This window comes from Meles meles, chromosome 4, assembly GCF_922984935.1.
Source record: "Meles meles chromosome 4, mMelMel3.1 paternal haplotype, whole genome shotgun sequence".
Taxonomy (NCBI): domain Eukaryota; kingdom Metazoa; phylum Chordata; class Mammalia; order Carnivora; family Mustelidae; genus Meles; species Meles meles.
In genome coordinates this window covers 131,816,787-131,834,067 of record NC_060069.1, presented here as the reverse complement: position 1 = coordinate 131,834,067, position 17,281 = coordinate 131,816,787, and the positions used below count along the sequence as shown (strand labels likewise).

At 37.2% G+C, this 17,281-nt stretch overlaps 1 protein-coding gene across 1 annotated transcript in view; it reads left to right on the top strand.

Moving 5' to 3' along the window:
• Window positions 1-9,338: 9,338 nt before the first annotated feature.
• Window positions 9,339-17,281, top strand: part of LOC123940780 (B-cell CLL/lymphoma 7 protein family member C-like) — a 134,110-nt gene continuing 126,167 nt past the window's right edge. Inside the window, 1 exon segment of the mRNA XM_046003691.1 lies at window positions 9,339-9,379. Coding sequence (XP_045859647.1) covers window positions 9,339-9,379 — 41 coding nt within the window.

The window sequence follows — 17,281 nt, the reverse complement described above, 5'->3', positions numbered from 1 at the left end:
AAAGACAAAATTCTGTTTTAAGACTCAGTAAGCTTTCATATGATTTAAGAGTCAAGATTTCCATTAAACGAACTCCCAGATTCAGCAAGTGAATGGGCTATTAAGCCATTGCCTGAAAGGAGGGTGGGCTTTTGAGTCTACTTGCTGAAAGAACTCTCAATTAAAATTTTCATTAACTTAGGGAGTGGTTTGATCTGTCTCTTCAAGTTATATGACTATAAATGAATATAAATCATAGGCAAGTAGGCACTTCCTTCACCAATAGCTTCTGGCTCTCACAGACCATGTCCAATCTTATCAGGAGCCAACATGCCCCCCCCCCCCCCAACTGCCCTCAATTCATATCTTCTTCATACTCTCTCTCAGAGTCCTGCCTGCTTCTTAATTTATACATCATTGTATACATACAACAACATACTTTCACTTTCTTAAAGTTCTCTGTTTTCTGTTTCCTGAAATCCAACATAATATAAAACGGCTTTCTCTTCTCATATTTTCTATTTGCCATATTCCCATGGCCATCCATTCTAATCTGTGTACAGTATGATGGCGAGGAGCAAGTATTTTAGAATAAAGGAAACCATGTCCTTATTAGTAGATGTAAGTCAGACTCTTACCTCATTCCTCTATTTTAAAAAGTTTTCTAGGCTGCTGTTAATGTCCTTCCACCATTGTCTAGTTATTTCACCCACTAAAAGAATCACCTTAAGCCAGTCATTCACTTGCTCTGCCCCTCCAGTCTATGTATTATGGGTAAATCTCACCCTGCCCCACTCAGATCAGGTGACATGAAACGTTAGACTAACTAGTCCTATTATTCTAACCAGTTAGATCTCACATCTCATTGGTCTTATTCTGATTCTACCTTCAACCAGTAGCTTTCATGTTGTCAGTTATCTTTCTAGAAACGTCATAAGGAAAGAAGATATGTAAGAGTTAATTATGGTATCTCCTCAATATGGCCTGGCAGTTGATTTCTTGATAAAATTTGAAACACAGTCTGTACGTGTGTGAATGTCTTTAGTTAGTTCTTAAAAATTACATTTGGGTCCACAGAGAAAGTTGAAGACTCCATATTGAAGTAGGAAGACATCAATTTACTAACACGTATCTGCTCCCATCAGTAGGTGACTGGCTTCCACAAATGACACTTTTATCATCTTAGGATATAAATGTCAGAGACTCCTGATTATGCTGAGTTTAGAGGAGAGCAAAGTAACAACATGCTTACTTTACTCAACTTTTTTTTTTAAGCAGGAAGTTTTCTTTCTTTTCTTTCCTTATATTTTAAAATATTTATTTATTTGAGAGAGAGAGGGAAGAGCTTATGTACACAAGGTGGAGGGCAAAAAGGAAGAGGGAGAGAGAATCTGTCCACTGTGTGCAGAGCCCAGCGTGGGGCTCCATCTGAAATCCTGAGATTGCAACCTTGAGAACACAACCTGAGCCAAACACTCAGAGGCCCTAGCAGGAAGTTTTCTAACACAGAACCATTCACCAAAGCTCTTTATGCTTCTCCATGTAAATGCTGATCATGCACACAGGAACAGTTGACTAGCTTTCCCTGGGGGAGTCAGGAAAAACTACACAGAAACACATTATGCTTCATCTGCCTCTTGAAATACCTGAGGGAGTTAGCCAGAAAGGAGAGCTTAGGGAGAATGAAAATTTTAAAGGACATGGATTGCTGGGAATCGGTGGAAAGTTAAATGCGAGTAAGGATTTCAAAAGAAGGGGGCCAATACGATTCTGAACTGTATGTTGTAGTCAGCTTAATGGATTTGTATATCAAGTTAAGGAGTCTAAACTTAATCCAATAATCAATAGGAAGAAACAGAAGACAGAGAAGAATATCATCAAATTCACTATTATTTCACAGTATCTCAGAACCCTGGGGAAAGAAAAAGCTGGGGGGCAGCACAGTCAAACATGAAGATGCTCAGAGACTACGGTCAAAGATGCTAAGTGCCTAGATCTAAGTTTGGCCATAAGGTGAAAAGCATGGTCAGCGCACAAAGCCACTTCTTTGTTAGAAACAACTGTTAACAATTTAGAATAATAGAATCATCAAATTTTTGAGATGAAAAGCCAGTTAGAGATCATCAGGCCCAAGCTCCTCTTTTTGGAATCGAGAATACCATAGTCCTTAGAGGATACAGGATTTGATTGGGAGACTATGGAGGTAGGTCCCAAAGCCTAGCAATTTTGCTTATAAAATGTAAGATCCTGGATAAGCTAATTAACTTTTCCATGTGCCTATTTCAGCACTTACGTAACAGGTAGATAATAATAGCAATGTTTTGTCCATATATGGGAAATGCCTAATATTGGACTTGAATAAGAGGATACTAAGTAAATACTAACTTTCATTGATAAATAATTACATTATTAGTCAATAGTTATGTAGACCATATTCCTCCCATCCCCACTCCTGCCCACTTTATACCCCTAAATTTGCTTAAACAACTACTCTTTTACTCTCTGGGCATGTATTTGGTAGGGTACTACCTGCTTGAGTGGAATTTATGTGAATTATACCCAGGAGAAATCAGCTATCCCCTGATATAGTGAGTGATTCAGAGTTGAATACAAGATCCATTTTAGACCAAGGGAAGTCTACAAGACTTAATTGTGGACTGGTTGGTGCTCTCAGGGAAACCCATGTAAGAATGGGGTAAAGCTGCCATTTTCCTGAGACAAAATGAGAGCTTTTTTGAGAAAGTAGAAAGAAGGAAATTGGGCCCTTGTAACAATGTTGAGTTCAAGCTAGACCTCAACCTGAAGCCAGACATAAAAATGATTTCCCAGGTAGGTGAACTAATAAATTCACTTTTGGATGATGCTAATTCAGCTTCTGTTCTCTGTTACTTGACGCTGAAAGAGGCCCAAGTAAAACAATATCAAAAGTTTAAAAAAATGGTAACACTTAACTTCCTATAAGAAATAGTGAAAATAACTTGGATTTTCTGAAGGAAAAAAATGACAATGAAGATAAATTATCAGGATCTCTGTGAGTCTTTCTAGGAGGGTTGAATAAGTAAATTAGTTTTGAGAAAATAATTTAATTTTAACTGTGAAAAAACTATTTTAGGGATAATTCCATTAGCTGTATATTAAAGAATCCTTGATTCATAAAATAGGTTACGATCTAAAGTCATAAGAAATCAAGCAGTTATATTCCTCAAAATGACACCCCATACAAGAGCTCAATTTACAAAAACATATGAAGGTTTCAAGTACATTAATGCAAACTGCATGTGCATGGTGATATTCAGTAATATTGAATTGGAGTCACTTTAAACTTTACACTATTGAATTACATTTAAATCTCATTTAAAGCAAATGAACCACAAGAAAAAAAAATTCAAATTTGCTGTAAGTAGAGAATCCTGAACCAGAGGATGGGAGGTAGGGAAAATGTTGAGTAAATAGCTAATTTAATCAGAAGAAATAAACTGTCTTCCCTCTACAGTTGAAAAGGAAAAAAAATCTCATTTTCAAAGATTGTTAGTAAAAGAGTTTTTGCAGTCTCATAAAACAGTGCTTCTTATTATTCGTCTGCCTCTTTTGAAGGAGGCCAGTCATGGCCAGACAATCCGTCAGTTCTTCTGAGAATGTGGACCGACTGGACTGGAATAAGGTGCTCTGCCTAATTTGGGTGATTCAGATCCTGTCCTCAAAAAAATCTGGAGTTTTAGCATCCTGGGATCAAGCCCCACATCGGGCTTGGGATCCCGGGTTTTAGTCAGTTAAGCATTTGCCTTTGGCTTAGGTCATGGTCCCAGGGTCCTAGGATCAAGCCCTGCATCTGGCTCTCTGCTCAGTGGGGAGCCTGCTTCCCGCACCAACTCCCCCCCCCCCCCCCGCCTACTTGTGATCTCTGTCAAATAAATAAATAAAATATTAAAAAAAAAATAACCAAAACCAAAACGTATGTGGCTCACCGGAAGAACACGTGATTCAGAAGGGAATATGAGAAGACTTTTTGTGGAAGGAGGTGAATGCTCAACTGGACCAAAAAGAGGAAGAAAGTGGGATAGCAGCGAGATGCCTCTGTGCAAGGGCCCAGGAACAAAAGCAAACCCATAAAGAAAGCAAGGCTTTGCAAGAAAGTGAACATGGTGGTAAGTATGGTGGGTGCAGGTGTGGACGCGGTCCTAGAGGCGCTGTTGTTGGTTAGGGATGAGGTCAGGGATGTGAGAGATGACTTGTGAGAGCCAAGCCAGAGGCAGCTCTTGAAGGATTTGGTGAACCTTGCAAAGAAGCTTCTGCCATGCTTACAAGGCAAGCAGACACCACCAAAGGGCTTCGAGCAAAGCAGTCACAACAAAGTCTACTCACTGATTATGTAGAGAGGGATGATTTTGAATTGTCACAATCTCTTACAAACTGCTCTTTTAAGGTACTCTCTATCTATAGGTCTTCAAGCCTTCAAGCCTTCCTGAGTAATGTAGTTGAAGAAGTACAATGTTCACAGACATAACCCCTTCGGAGCAATCATCTTTATGTGAGAAAAGGAAGATTCAGGGGATATATATAACACATGGCACATAACCCACCAAGTCTTGAAGGATAGGAGTGAAAGTACAGCCTTCTAGTCCTAGATGAGAGTTAATAAATTAAGCTGTGTTTCAAGGCTTGGTATTTGAAAAACAAAAATGACCCATCAATGATTTTTATTAGCTCAAAATACTGTATTAGGTGATTTGTGCAATATAACCAGAAAGGAATTATAGTTATATATGGAACTATTGGTTTGTAAAGATAGAAAAAGATATAGGCAGTGGGTCTAAATCAGGCAACTTCATTTCATTTTTATTTTTGGTTACTGTGATTTCACATAAGAGATTTTATTTTTCAAAATAATTTTAAAAGATTTTATTTATTTATTTGACAGACAAGAGACACAGCGAGAGAGGGAACACAAGCAAGGGGAGTGAGAGAGGGAGAAAAGGCTCCCTGCTGAGCAGGGAGCCCCACACAGGGCTCCATCCTAGGACCCCCAGATCATGACCTGAGCTAAAGGCAGACACTTAATGACTGAGCCACCCAGGCATCCCTCATGTAAAAGATTTTTAAATATACTATCTCTGGAATTAAATCATGCTTTCTTATATGCTTGTTAATAAGCCTATAACCAGGTGTTGCACGTAGGGATGAATCACTAAATTCTACACCTGAAACTAATTACACTGCATGTTAACTAACTGGAATTTTAATAAAAACTTGGAGGAAAAAAGCAGGCATATAATATCAACACAGAAAACGATGTATCAAGCTCTGTTTTACTGCAGAATTTTTATACAAAAGAAACACTGACTATCATGATTAATAATGGAAAACATAGGAAAAAGACATTTTGTTAAAGGAGGTGTCACTTCATTCTAACATTAGTAATTAAAGCCCATTTTTCTTCCTATGTGTTGTGTAAAAGGAAGGTGGTTTTGTTGTTATTTCTGAAAAATATGAGAAAATCAATCAAGGGGTAACAGCCGTGATACTGGAGGGCCATATCAGTATTTTGTGTGGCTGTTATTTTTCAATGTTCTAGACTCAATGTTCAGACCTAAATAATACATTTGTAGCATGTGTGCTTTACTGGGTAGAGTATAATTATATTCTTTATAATATAATGAAAATTATTTTACACTTAAAAGAAATAGCATTTAAAACCTATGTTCTAGGAGGGGAGCAACCAATCTAAACGTTGTTTTATTCTGCTCAGAGTTGTGAGATGACGCGGCCCTCATCAGTGTACAGAAAGGTAACTTTGATCTTGGACAGCAGAGTGGGTAACTTGAGACATTTTCTCTGGGATTCTATTAAGAAGGAAAACATTGTTTCCTTTGTAGACACAATCTGGGTATCAGCCTCTGAAGGAGGAATGCCTGTGGGGCAGAGGTGCCAACTGAGGAAATGAGATGGGAAGACACTTTTGAAAAATAACTTTCCCAAAGGCCTTTTGAATTGCTTCAGAAGGCTCCAGAGCTATTCAGTTTGATTCTGGATCAGTATCAGCTGCTTCCTTTTCTTGCTTGACTGATCAAAAGCCCAGAATGCTTCCCACCTCCTTCCTCTATGTCTCACTCGTGTTTTCACTCCTGCAAAAGTTTCATTCTATGTATATTTTAAGCAGATATCTGACAATCCAGGCTAGAGCTAAGGAGCCATTTGGAGAATGCTATTCTGGAAAACCAAAATAAATTGATTTATTCTTTTTGAGAATTATTATGAATATTTAAACTGTTGAATATAAAAAATATCTTTTTAAGATTTTATTTATTTGAGAGAGAGTGAGAGCGAGAGCGAAGTGAGAGAGAGAGAGAGAGAGAGAGAGCATGAGGAGAGGGAGTGTGGAGGGAGAAGCAGACTCCCCAGTGAGTGGAGAGCCCGACGTGGGGCTCGATCCCAGGACCCTGAGATCATGACCTGAGCCAAAGACAGATGCTTCAACCCACTGAGCCACCCAGGCACCCCAAATATGAAAAATATCTTAAAATGTGGCACAGAGAATGCCGATGATTGCAGGTATAGGAGATTTTTGGAAATACCATGTTTATCTCAGAATATGCAGAAAAATAAAAGCCTAGTAATATTACCTATAAGAGTACTAGCAAACTGATAAAGGCCGAATGTTACAAGTGTTAGTAAATATTACCCAGGGGATTCAAATGGTTTCTAATTAAATTTGAATTATAGGTAAAAATTAATAGTTAAAACATCCCACATCTTTAGAAAGTCGTGATTGAGGAAGACATTGTCCATAGGTGTTCAAAGTCATTTAAAGAGGAATCATGGTGATGGGTTGATTCCTCATGGAGTTTAGGGAGACATTGGTCCTCACCTGGTAAGGATGATCCTGAAATTCACCATGTTTACATTTAGAATTGGACCGCTCCACACTTCATGCCCAGTAGGCACAAGGACCTCAACCTTCATTTTGGGTTTCTTCACATCCCACATCCTTTCTTTAAATAACTTAAACCTACCGCAGAGCTCCAGTGTGGGTGTGTGCGTGCGTGCGTGTGTGCATGCGCACGCGCGTGTCTTAACATCTCTGTTACATCTAAGCCTTTCTACTGTGATTCACCTAAAATTCGCTTGGGAAGAAAGTGGGGTATAAAGATAAATAAACCAGTCTAAACACACAGAAGTTTCACAGTACCTTTTTGCAGCATTTCAGAGACCAGGTTCAAATGTAATTCTGTGGTTCTGTAACACGTCTTTAGAATATTAAACTTTGTGCATGTGTATCACAAAACTCAGTGCTGGAAAAAAGCAGGCTGGAGAAGTATAATACCAGCATGGTTTATTCAAGTGAAACTAAATAGGCCGATTTTATTTATTTATTTGTCACAGAGAGAGATCACAAGTAGGCAGAGAGGCAGGCAGAGAGAGGGGGAAGCAGGCTCTCCACTGAGCAGAGAGTTGATGCAGGGCTTGATCCCAGGACCCTGAGATCATGACCTGAGCCAAAGGCAGAGGCTTTAACCCACTGAGCCACCCAGGTGCCCCTAAATAGGCCTATTTTAAACAAGTTTATTAAATTCAATTTTCCCTAGTAAATCTAAGCCTATCTCGAAATTCACAACTAGCTAATCATATGTGTGCAAAGTTAAAACAACAAATTTGAGCTCACTTTTATGTCAGAAAATAAAGTTTTAAACTTGCAACACATAAAAATCCAAACGTAAAGTTTGGCGGGTTTCCTACCTGTGCTCTTGTGTAACTGAACCAAACTAATTAGCTCACTTTATACCTGCCTTGCAGAGTATTATTTTTGCTTTTATATTTTATTTTATCTTACACGTACATAGGAAAGAAATATACATATAGAAATGTATATGTGTGTATATTATATTATATTATACCACAGTGTGTCTTTATCAGTCCACATTTTTTCCCCCTGCGGTTCCTTTCTTTCTTTTTAAGATTTTATTTATTTGTCACAGAGAGAGAGAGAGAGAGTACAAGCAGGGGGGGTGGCAGGCAGAGGGAGAAGAAGGCTCCCCACAGAGCAAGGAACCCTATGTAGGACTGGATCCCAGGACCCTGAAAGATCATGACCTGAGCCGAAGGCAGACATTTAACTGACTGAGCCACCTAGATGTCCCTTTTCTATAGTTTTGAGGGATGTTTTCCCCTCAACTTTTCCAACTAATAATAGCAAGAGCTACCACTTATTCAGGGCTTACGATGTATTAGGAACTGTGTTAAACAGTTTTTCAATAACATGAAAAAATGGTGAGGTTGACATTAAATTCACTTGGATGACTAGCCTGAAGTTTGGAAGGGTTTCACAACTTCCCCAAGATCACACAAGTACAATGAGGAAGAACATGGATCCAGCTTTTGATGATAAACTCATTCTGAGTCTACCTTTGAGTACAGAGCTAGGGGCACTTTCCTTTTTCCTTTTATTGCAGGGGGCACTTTTCTTACTTGAGGTCTGGCTACCAATATTTCTCATCTTGTTAAATTCTAAAAAAATAACAATTCCTTAAAGACATGTGCTAAAGCTAAATTCAGCACCAAACCAGATTATATCATGTCAGATCAGTGTACGAACTCATGAATTATTTTATTTGAACTTAAAATTGTAAATGAGTTGTAAAGTATAAATATTTAGCACATCTTCTATTTTTAGGCTAAACTTTCAAATTCACGATTCAATTGTCAAAATTAAGTAATCTCCTCTGTTATTGTCTTGTCCCTAATGACAATTTTTTGTTGTTTATGTTTAATTTTGTATTCTGTCTCCAACTACTTTGAAGGTAGAAATGATATGTCCTAAATAAGACAAATGATACCAAAATAGGTCAGTAAATCAGCTGCAAACATTTGACATGGCATCAAAGAAAGCTTTACATTTTTCTGATGCCTTGAAACTGAGGGAATTCATTTTTCTGTGAGAATCAGTCTCTCTTGATCTGTCTAGATGGCAATTTCTGTAGCATCTTAGATGCCCTCCATTGAAACTCCTCTCCTTTCCTGAGTATGAAATCAATATTTCTTTTCTTTTCTTTCTTTCCTTTCCTCCTCCCTCCTTCCTTCCTTCCTTCCTCCCCCACCCCTTTCTTTTAGAGGTGGGAGGAGGAAAAGAGGGTGAGGGAAAGAGAGGATGTTAAACATAATCCTGAGATCATGAATCATGACCTGAGCGGAAATCAAGAGTTGGATGCTTAACCAACTGAACTACCCAGGCACCCCTGAGGTTGAAATATTTCTAAACATTTTTTGTCCAGTAAAGCTTGGTAAGAGACTAAAAATAGCAAACCTTCATTTGTTTTATGGTGACAGGGATCAGTCGAGTTGCCGGATGTGTTCTAGGTAACACCATGGCGATGGTCATTGCTGTGGCTGGAAGTTCTAGGTTCGGGTATTTTCAATTCACCCACATGTGTACAGTAACAATAATAAGGAAAATAAATAAAAGGCAAGTATAGTCGTTAAGAATTCCTGATTTGGGAAAACTCCTCCTTTCCACTTCTCAATAGCCAAGTGTTAGGCCTTATAACATAATGGTAAAAATGTGGAATGTGGATTCATTTGGGTTGGACTCGCCTCTTTCACTGTGTGACTTTATGTTAACCTCCTTATGTTAATCTGAACAATGGGAAAAATGAAGTGACTGATCCCATAAAATTGGAGGGAGAATCCAATGTGCTAATGCTATATATTTGGTACATTGGCTGACATACAGTAAGTGCTCAATAAATGTTAACTTTGGGAAAAGGAAAAAATGAAGGAGGTGGTTTAGATATGCTAGGATGCACTAAGGTCCAATCCTAGTGTTTTTATTTTGACAGCAGTTTCTGTTAGTAGTGGCTAGCAGTTTTGTAGAATAGCATTTACTTTTGAGATTAATAATCTTTGCCCTGAACCCCTGTCTCCATAATGAAAGGCATGTGGTTTATGCATGCTGTATACATTTCCTGTTCCTCCAACACAGCAGTCTGAACGGCTTTGCCTCAAATCCCGTATCTTAGAAAGTATTGATTGTATCTGCAAAAAACCTTGTCAAATAAAGACACTGTCTCTCTCCTAAAATGCATGTGTATCTTCCTTCCTGCAACCTCTAGGTGCATCACAGGATGCTAATGGATCAGGACAAAAACCATAGGATCCATGAGCCATCCATGAGTCCTGGTTGGCAAAAGGATATATGAGCTCTGCAGGTCATGGGCTCTCATGCCTAAAACAGCAATAATTCTCCATACTCTTTCATTATGTGTAGAAACAGATCCCGTGCACACAGTTTCCTTTTCGCTGATTCTCATTTACTACATGTAGGAGAATATAGATCTCTAACATCCTTTTCTCCCCCTATATGCTCCTTTGCTAAGGACACACCCCACATGAAAGCAGACACCATAAAATAATTGGGGAAAGCACTTTGCAATACATCTTTCCTCTCTGCCCCACCCCCAACAAACAATTTATATGTAAATACAGAACTAATGCGGACACTAACTTGCCTAAATTAAATGACAGGCAGTCCCTGAGGACCAGTGAACATTCTCCAGGACACCAAAGATGATGGTCTTTTCCCTCAACTGCCTGACAGGACAAAGGACTGTTTGCATAATAGACATAAAGTCTCAGTCCAGTCATTTACATACAGAGAAAGTAAAGTCTGATTGGAGAGCATGTGTACATGATCACTTTATGTACAGAAAACTTTTCATTCTTTCTTCCTGTTTTGGCACCACATATTAAAATATCCCCCCCCCCTTGGACAGCTCAATTTGCATTAATTCCATAACTTAACTGTAATATATGGAAGACATTAATAATTATTATATCTTTATTTATGCCATATAGCTACATATAAGAACATTACATTGAAGAAATGAAATCTTCATGTTTTCTAAGAGAAAAACTATTTTGGATGTGAAAGGAAATATAAAACCCTTACTATTTATCACTAGAAATTCAGAGAAAAGTATTTGATGTGAGCAAATATCCTTAGAATATAATTAATAATTTAACTTTTTGCTGATTTTCTCTTCCCCTATACTTTATCAAGCAGAGAGCATCACAAATCATCTGTTAGGTGTTTGTTAATTTTATGTCTTTTTAAATTAATGAAATAAGCATTGATAATGAAAGACCATAATATAAACTCTTTTTAAAGATTTTCATCAAATAGATTTTTAAGGCAACTTGTATTTTAAAGCCTTAGACAACATATTCTAGAAAGCTAATTAGAAAGCTAATTACCAGGATGGAAATGATTCATATCTGTCTGGGGGCCTCTCAGGTCAGATATGCTTCGAGGCCAGAAAGGGGGACAGCTTTCAAGTTTCTAAACATTTCTAATTCTATACTTCATATTCACTTATAGGAACATGAATACATATACATGATTTGTTCTTCATTTCCATGAATATTCTAGGTGACTTTTTATGTGTTTTGTCTAAAGAAGTGATGCTGGAAGTCTAAAGTGAAATTAAACACACTGTCTTACGGAAAACTATTGGTTCTAACGGTGAGAAAAGTTACACAGAATTTTCTAAACTTATTTGACCAAGGAATCACCCCAATCAATTATCTTCAAAGAGTCACATTTTATAAACTTCATTAATATACACACATCATAAATGGAATTTTACATTCATTTTACCAAGTGATACCACATTTTAAAAAAAAAAATCTCACTAAGGCTCCCTTTTCAAGACATAACTGCATTCAAAATAATTATTCACCACTTTAATATTAAGAGTTAGAAAGAAAAGAAAGATTTAAAAACAACTCTCTATTATATTCAGCTAGAATAAGGTGAAAAATATGGGGACATTTTAGGTTTTAAGCAACCACATTTCCCTTTCTGAAAGAGGACGACTGTTAGAAACCTACCTTAGAGATGAAAAAGGTGGTGGAAAGAACATTTCAAGGGAGCTGTATGTAATAGTCTCACTATGTATTTTTTTTTTTTGAGAAATCATTAAAATAAGTCAATGCTAACCACATTAACCAGTAATAATCACAAATTTTAGCTAATAAATTATTAATGTAATGTAGACCATTTGTCAGCAGAAAACACTTTATCCAATCTTCTCATTCTCTTCATTACCACTCTGAATAGTCTGATTAACTGTCAGTTACATACATAATTCTTGTTTCAGTTTGTTTATTGCTTTTTAGCAACCCAGTAATCCTAGTGGATGAAAATATTTTTCATTTGTCACAGTGACACGTGCTATGAAGTAAAACTATGAACAGCTGCAAGATCCCCTCAGCTGATAATAAGATAAAATATATGTTTTTAAAGATTCCACCCGATTTTTTTAAACTTTCTATTTAACTAAAATTAACTACAGGATTAGACTTTGGTTTCAGACATGCCTTTGTTGTAAGAAGACCTACAGTCTCGGAAAAGAATTCAGCAAAGTCTTTGACCATCACACCTCAAATGACATTTTAACAAATTCCTTCTAAGGAACTTATCCTCTGACACATTCTTAGATTAGCTTTGCCTCCCTCATGGTTCTTAAAGGGTTCTTCATTATTCTTTGTTTAGCCCAGCACAGGCACTATTTTCATCAGCTTCCTCTGGACTGCCGTCTTGGGTGGTAGATTACATTGCTTTACCCTTAGAATGCTTCTGCATTTGTACATTCTTGCTTGAGCCACGGATCATCATTATAGAAGTAGCCACATGGATAAAACATCAGTATATAAAGTCTATTTAAAAAGAGAGGGTCTGGAGGGGGGAAGGGCAGGAAGATCTTATTTTCATTTGCGCTGAGAAATTTAGAGTTTGAAATAAATGTTTCTAAAACCAATCTATCAATCTACTATTTTAGGTTTTGTGTAGTTACATATTTAAAGAAAAGCTATTTGCATAAATATTTAATCAAGTAATCATATTTGATGGGATGTCAAATAAAATCAGCTCTACTTAATGGTAAACAATTTATGGTTCTATTGGTAGCAAGGTATGCCTTGGCATTAATAAAAACTCATTTAAATTCTGAACTAGAGAAATTCTTATTATACAGAAGATAAAGTAACAAACACTGGAGATGGGAAAATAGCAGGAAACTTCCTTTTTAATAAGATTATATAAACAAAAGAAAGTAGTACAAGCAGAAAAAAATGCTCATTAGATACTGAAATCTTCTACAATATAAGTTTCATTCTGTGAAATTTTCCCAAATGGCTATAAACTGGCTTTCAGCATCTTGCATATGGTTCCCAAATATGTTTATTTTTCTGCATGATGAGTGGTACAATCCAGTATTTACAAATTGGGAAACTTTAAATATAAATCTTATTTACTATTGTCCTTTGAGAAATCCGAAGTTCTGTCAACAATGGGCTGGAATTCCCATCTGGAAAGAATTGGCTTTAGGAAGCATATGCTCCCTAAAACATCCCACCACTTCTGTTCTTACATCCAGAACATTGCACGCGTGCACAGTACCTGCCTGAATCCCATAGGTATTTGTGTTTGAAAGTCTTTGCTCTTTGTGCCAACCATAATAAAGAAATTCTCTAGGATTGAGTCCAAAGTGTATCTTTCTTATACTGAATCCTATTTTGTTACTAAGGGAGACATGATGAATTTATAGCATATGATTAAATATCCATGTTCTAACATGATTCCAAATAAATTGTTTACAGGAGTATTTCAGAAAATCAGGATAAAACAACTACACTGTATTAGTTGTTAAGCGTTATAATGAGTAGTTTTTCTGAGTAATAATCTTTTTATTTTCAGAATGTAATAGACAAGGGGACTCCCTTCATCTTGAAATGGTATTGCCTTGATTTTTAAAAGGATAGGACTGTGGGGCATCTGGCTGGCTCAGTCAGTAAAGCATGTGACTTTTATTCTCAGGGTTGTGAGTTCAAACCCCATGTTGGCGTGGAGCCTAAAATTAAATTAAAATTAAAAAAAATTAAAAAATTAAAAATGAATGGATAAATGAATATTTTTGACCAGTACAGTTTCACCCAGATATTCCTGTTTATTTGTCAGTGAGAGTGCCCAAAATCCATTTCATTTGATGCTATAGTTATCAAGGACAGAATAAGTAAAGGGTTGTTTGTCATTATAGACCAAGAATTGTCCAGTTGTACAGGACATTTATACAGAGTAATGTCTAAGCTCCCCAAATACAAATGAACCAGCCTATAGTCCATAATCCATGCTTATTTCACAGGTTTTCTGAGAATATTTTTCCCCCCCAGAAGGTTGGTTGCTGCCTCTCTGACCATTTATTTCTCCCTCATCCACTAGTCTCTCTACATGTTTTCAGCTGGTGGTGTTAAGCATTAATTTCCTTGTAGCCAAATAGGCAGTCTTGGATTCAGTTCAGAAATGGTTATTAAGTAACTTGTGGCAGCACCTAATTGTAGCTCCAAAGAAGATGCCGTGGGGATCAAAAAACCTGAAGTTTACTCTTCATGCTACCGCCCCCAAACTGTGTAATCTCATGCAAGTTGCTTAACCCCCCTGGACCTCTGCTTCCTAACTTGAAAACAAAGATGGCTGGATTGATAATCTTCTATAGGTTTCTTTTATCTTCAACTTTCTGATCATTCAGTTCTAAAATTGAATTTAGCTAAGGTTAAGAATTTTCTACATTATATCGAAAATAATTACGACTAGAAGATTTGGGTTTTTGTTTATAGTGGCTTTAAAAGCATTTAATAAATAAAAATTCCACCCCAAGGTAATGAAAAAGCTACAATATATATTACTGACAAAAAGTGCACAGTTAAAGTGTTAAATAGCTTCTGACTAGTCTAGATAGGACATTTCCTTAAAGGTAGTTGAAAAAAGGATTTCCATGTTGACTTATGTACTATATATTTAAAGATGCCTAGGAAAGGAACGAATCTGTATCTGCTATTATTTTTCAATTGTTAGTTTTTTTTGGAGGAGAAAGAGGTGCTAAATTTTGCCTGTGTGATGGGTATACAAAGTTATATAAAGATAAAATGAAGTTGATGCCATCATAGATATTCACAGAAAAATATGCCAAGTGAAATCGGACATAATTATTATACTACAGTTGCATACCGAAAAAGTAAATGAGAGCATGCAAAGGCTCTTAGTGGTATGTTAACCTGTATCATGTAAATGTGAATCTTTGGCTACCTCTTATTCCATTGTGGATGCTAACAGGATTAGCTAGTATTAGTCCTCCACGCACAAGAAGTGTGATATGCAGTGTGACCTGTAAATCTCTCCTGGGATTCAAAAGGGCTAAGTTGAACCATGCATGATTTCAAAGCAATTCTCAGCACAATTATCTGCTTGACCTGCAAGATGAACAAGCATATCATTTAATTAATTCCCAAGCTCTTGTGAACAGTGCTGTTCATTTTTCTAGTAATCGCATGATGATATGCCTTTGCTGATTCTTATGGGAATGACCAGAATTGCACATTAACTGGTCTGATGGCCACTTTCCGCTTTCCCATCAAGAGCTACTTTCAATCTTGACATGAATGATTCTTTTATAGGAGTCCCATAAAAGCATCCAAAAGACAGTGTTAACAGCAGCTATTTCTTTAGCGCAGCGATAAATAATTTTTGATCACCTAACGTCCTAATACAAAAACATTTCTTTCTCCACTTATTTATGTGGTACAAATGTAAGGCATATCTTTAAAATTGTATCAGTATTTGGCAATTTAAAAGCTAGTCAAGTCTATGGTATAATGAAGACTAATCTAGAAAGAATAGAAATGATGAAATAAATATATTCATTTATTCATCTAGAATACAGAGAAAGATTTCAATTTCATGTGGCTGCACAGTGAGAAGGGAAAGGAGTGAATGCCCTTCTGTTATCAGAGAAAACAGAACATAAATCTTGCAATGAAATTATTCTGGTGGAAAAATTGTCATCTATTATTTTATACATTTATTCTGTATGCTCAATTAGGAATTTATTTTCTGAACAAGCAAAGGAACTATAGCTAGGTAGAGCAAGAAGAAAAAAAATCCCCATAATATTTGGCCCCTGACTTTGTCTACTGGATTCTCCTTTCTCCTCTCTCTCCCCCTACCTTTCCTTCCTCTTTCCCTGTCTCTCTGTCTCTTTGAGTCACTCACACACTCTCTCATTTTCTTAGTGTTAGTGTCTGTTTGCCAGCTCGAGTTTCGGCTGCTTTTGCAACAGAATCGGAATGAGATCAGATTCTACAGTATAGTAAATAAACAAAAAAACCCCAATGAGTTAAATAGTTGAAATGTTCATTTCTACTTCTAATTCATCGCGATAGTCAATTATTTATCACCTGAATTTCCTGACACAGCACAAAGGGAGGAAGTCAATGACACTGTGTGTGGGAGCACTCTTTAAGCCAATGGCCACAAGATATATTTCTAATTGCAATTGTGTGTGTGTGTGTGTGTGTGTGTGTGTGTGTGTGTGTGCGTTCTCCCCAAGAAGTTGGTTGATAAGGGCCCAGCTTTATGTTGTAGAGTAAGATTGGCTATGATCTATTCTTAATGCTACCATTGAATAACTGAATTAGTTGATAAATAAATCATGATAAAACTACAGTTTCCTTTGGCTCCTTATGTGAAAAATTTTTAGGGAGCACTAAGTAATTGACTAATATTTTCAAATGGTTTCCTCAGGTTTTCTTCATTGGAGATCAAGATTTCTTCATCTCAGCACTGCTGACATGTGCTGGATAATTCTTTGTAGAGGCATGGTCTGCCAATTGTAGGGTGTGTAGCAAAATTCCTGACTTCTACCCACGAAATGCTAGTAGTGACCCTGGGAGTTGTGACAACCAAAGAATGCCTCCAGACATTACAAAATGTCCCCCGGAGAGATGGGGGCAAGATAACCCTGAGTTGAGAACCATAATTTTGGATAAACATTCTGAGGTGAGCAAGTTGGGCCAACCTCCCTTATTCCTAACACACACCCAAACACACACAGTTATGGAAGGGAAGGAATGTTTTCTCTTCCAGGGAGAGCAAATAGTAATGTCCTCCAGACAAGGAGGAGATAGTCAGTAAAAAGAGAGAAAAAAAAAAGCAATACTCAGGGAGATCATATGATCTCCCTGATATGAGGACATGGAGAAGCAACATGGGGGGGTAGGGGGATAGGAGAAGAATAAATGAAACAAGATGGGATTGGGAGGGAGACAAACCATAAATGACTCTTAATCTCACAAAACAAACTGGGGGTTGCTGGGGGGAGGTGGGATTGGGAGAGGGGGAGCGGGCTATGGACATTGGGGAGGGGAGGCGAACCATAAGAGACTATGGACTCTGAAAAACAACCTGAGGGTTTTGAAG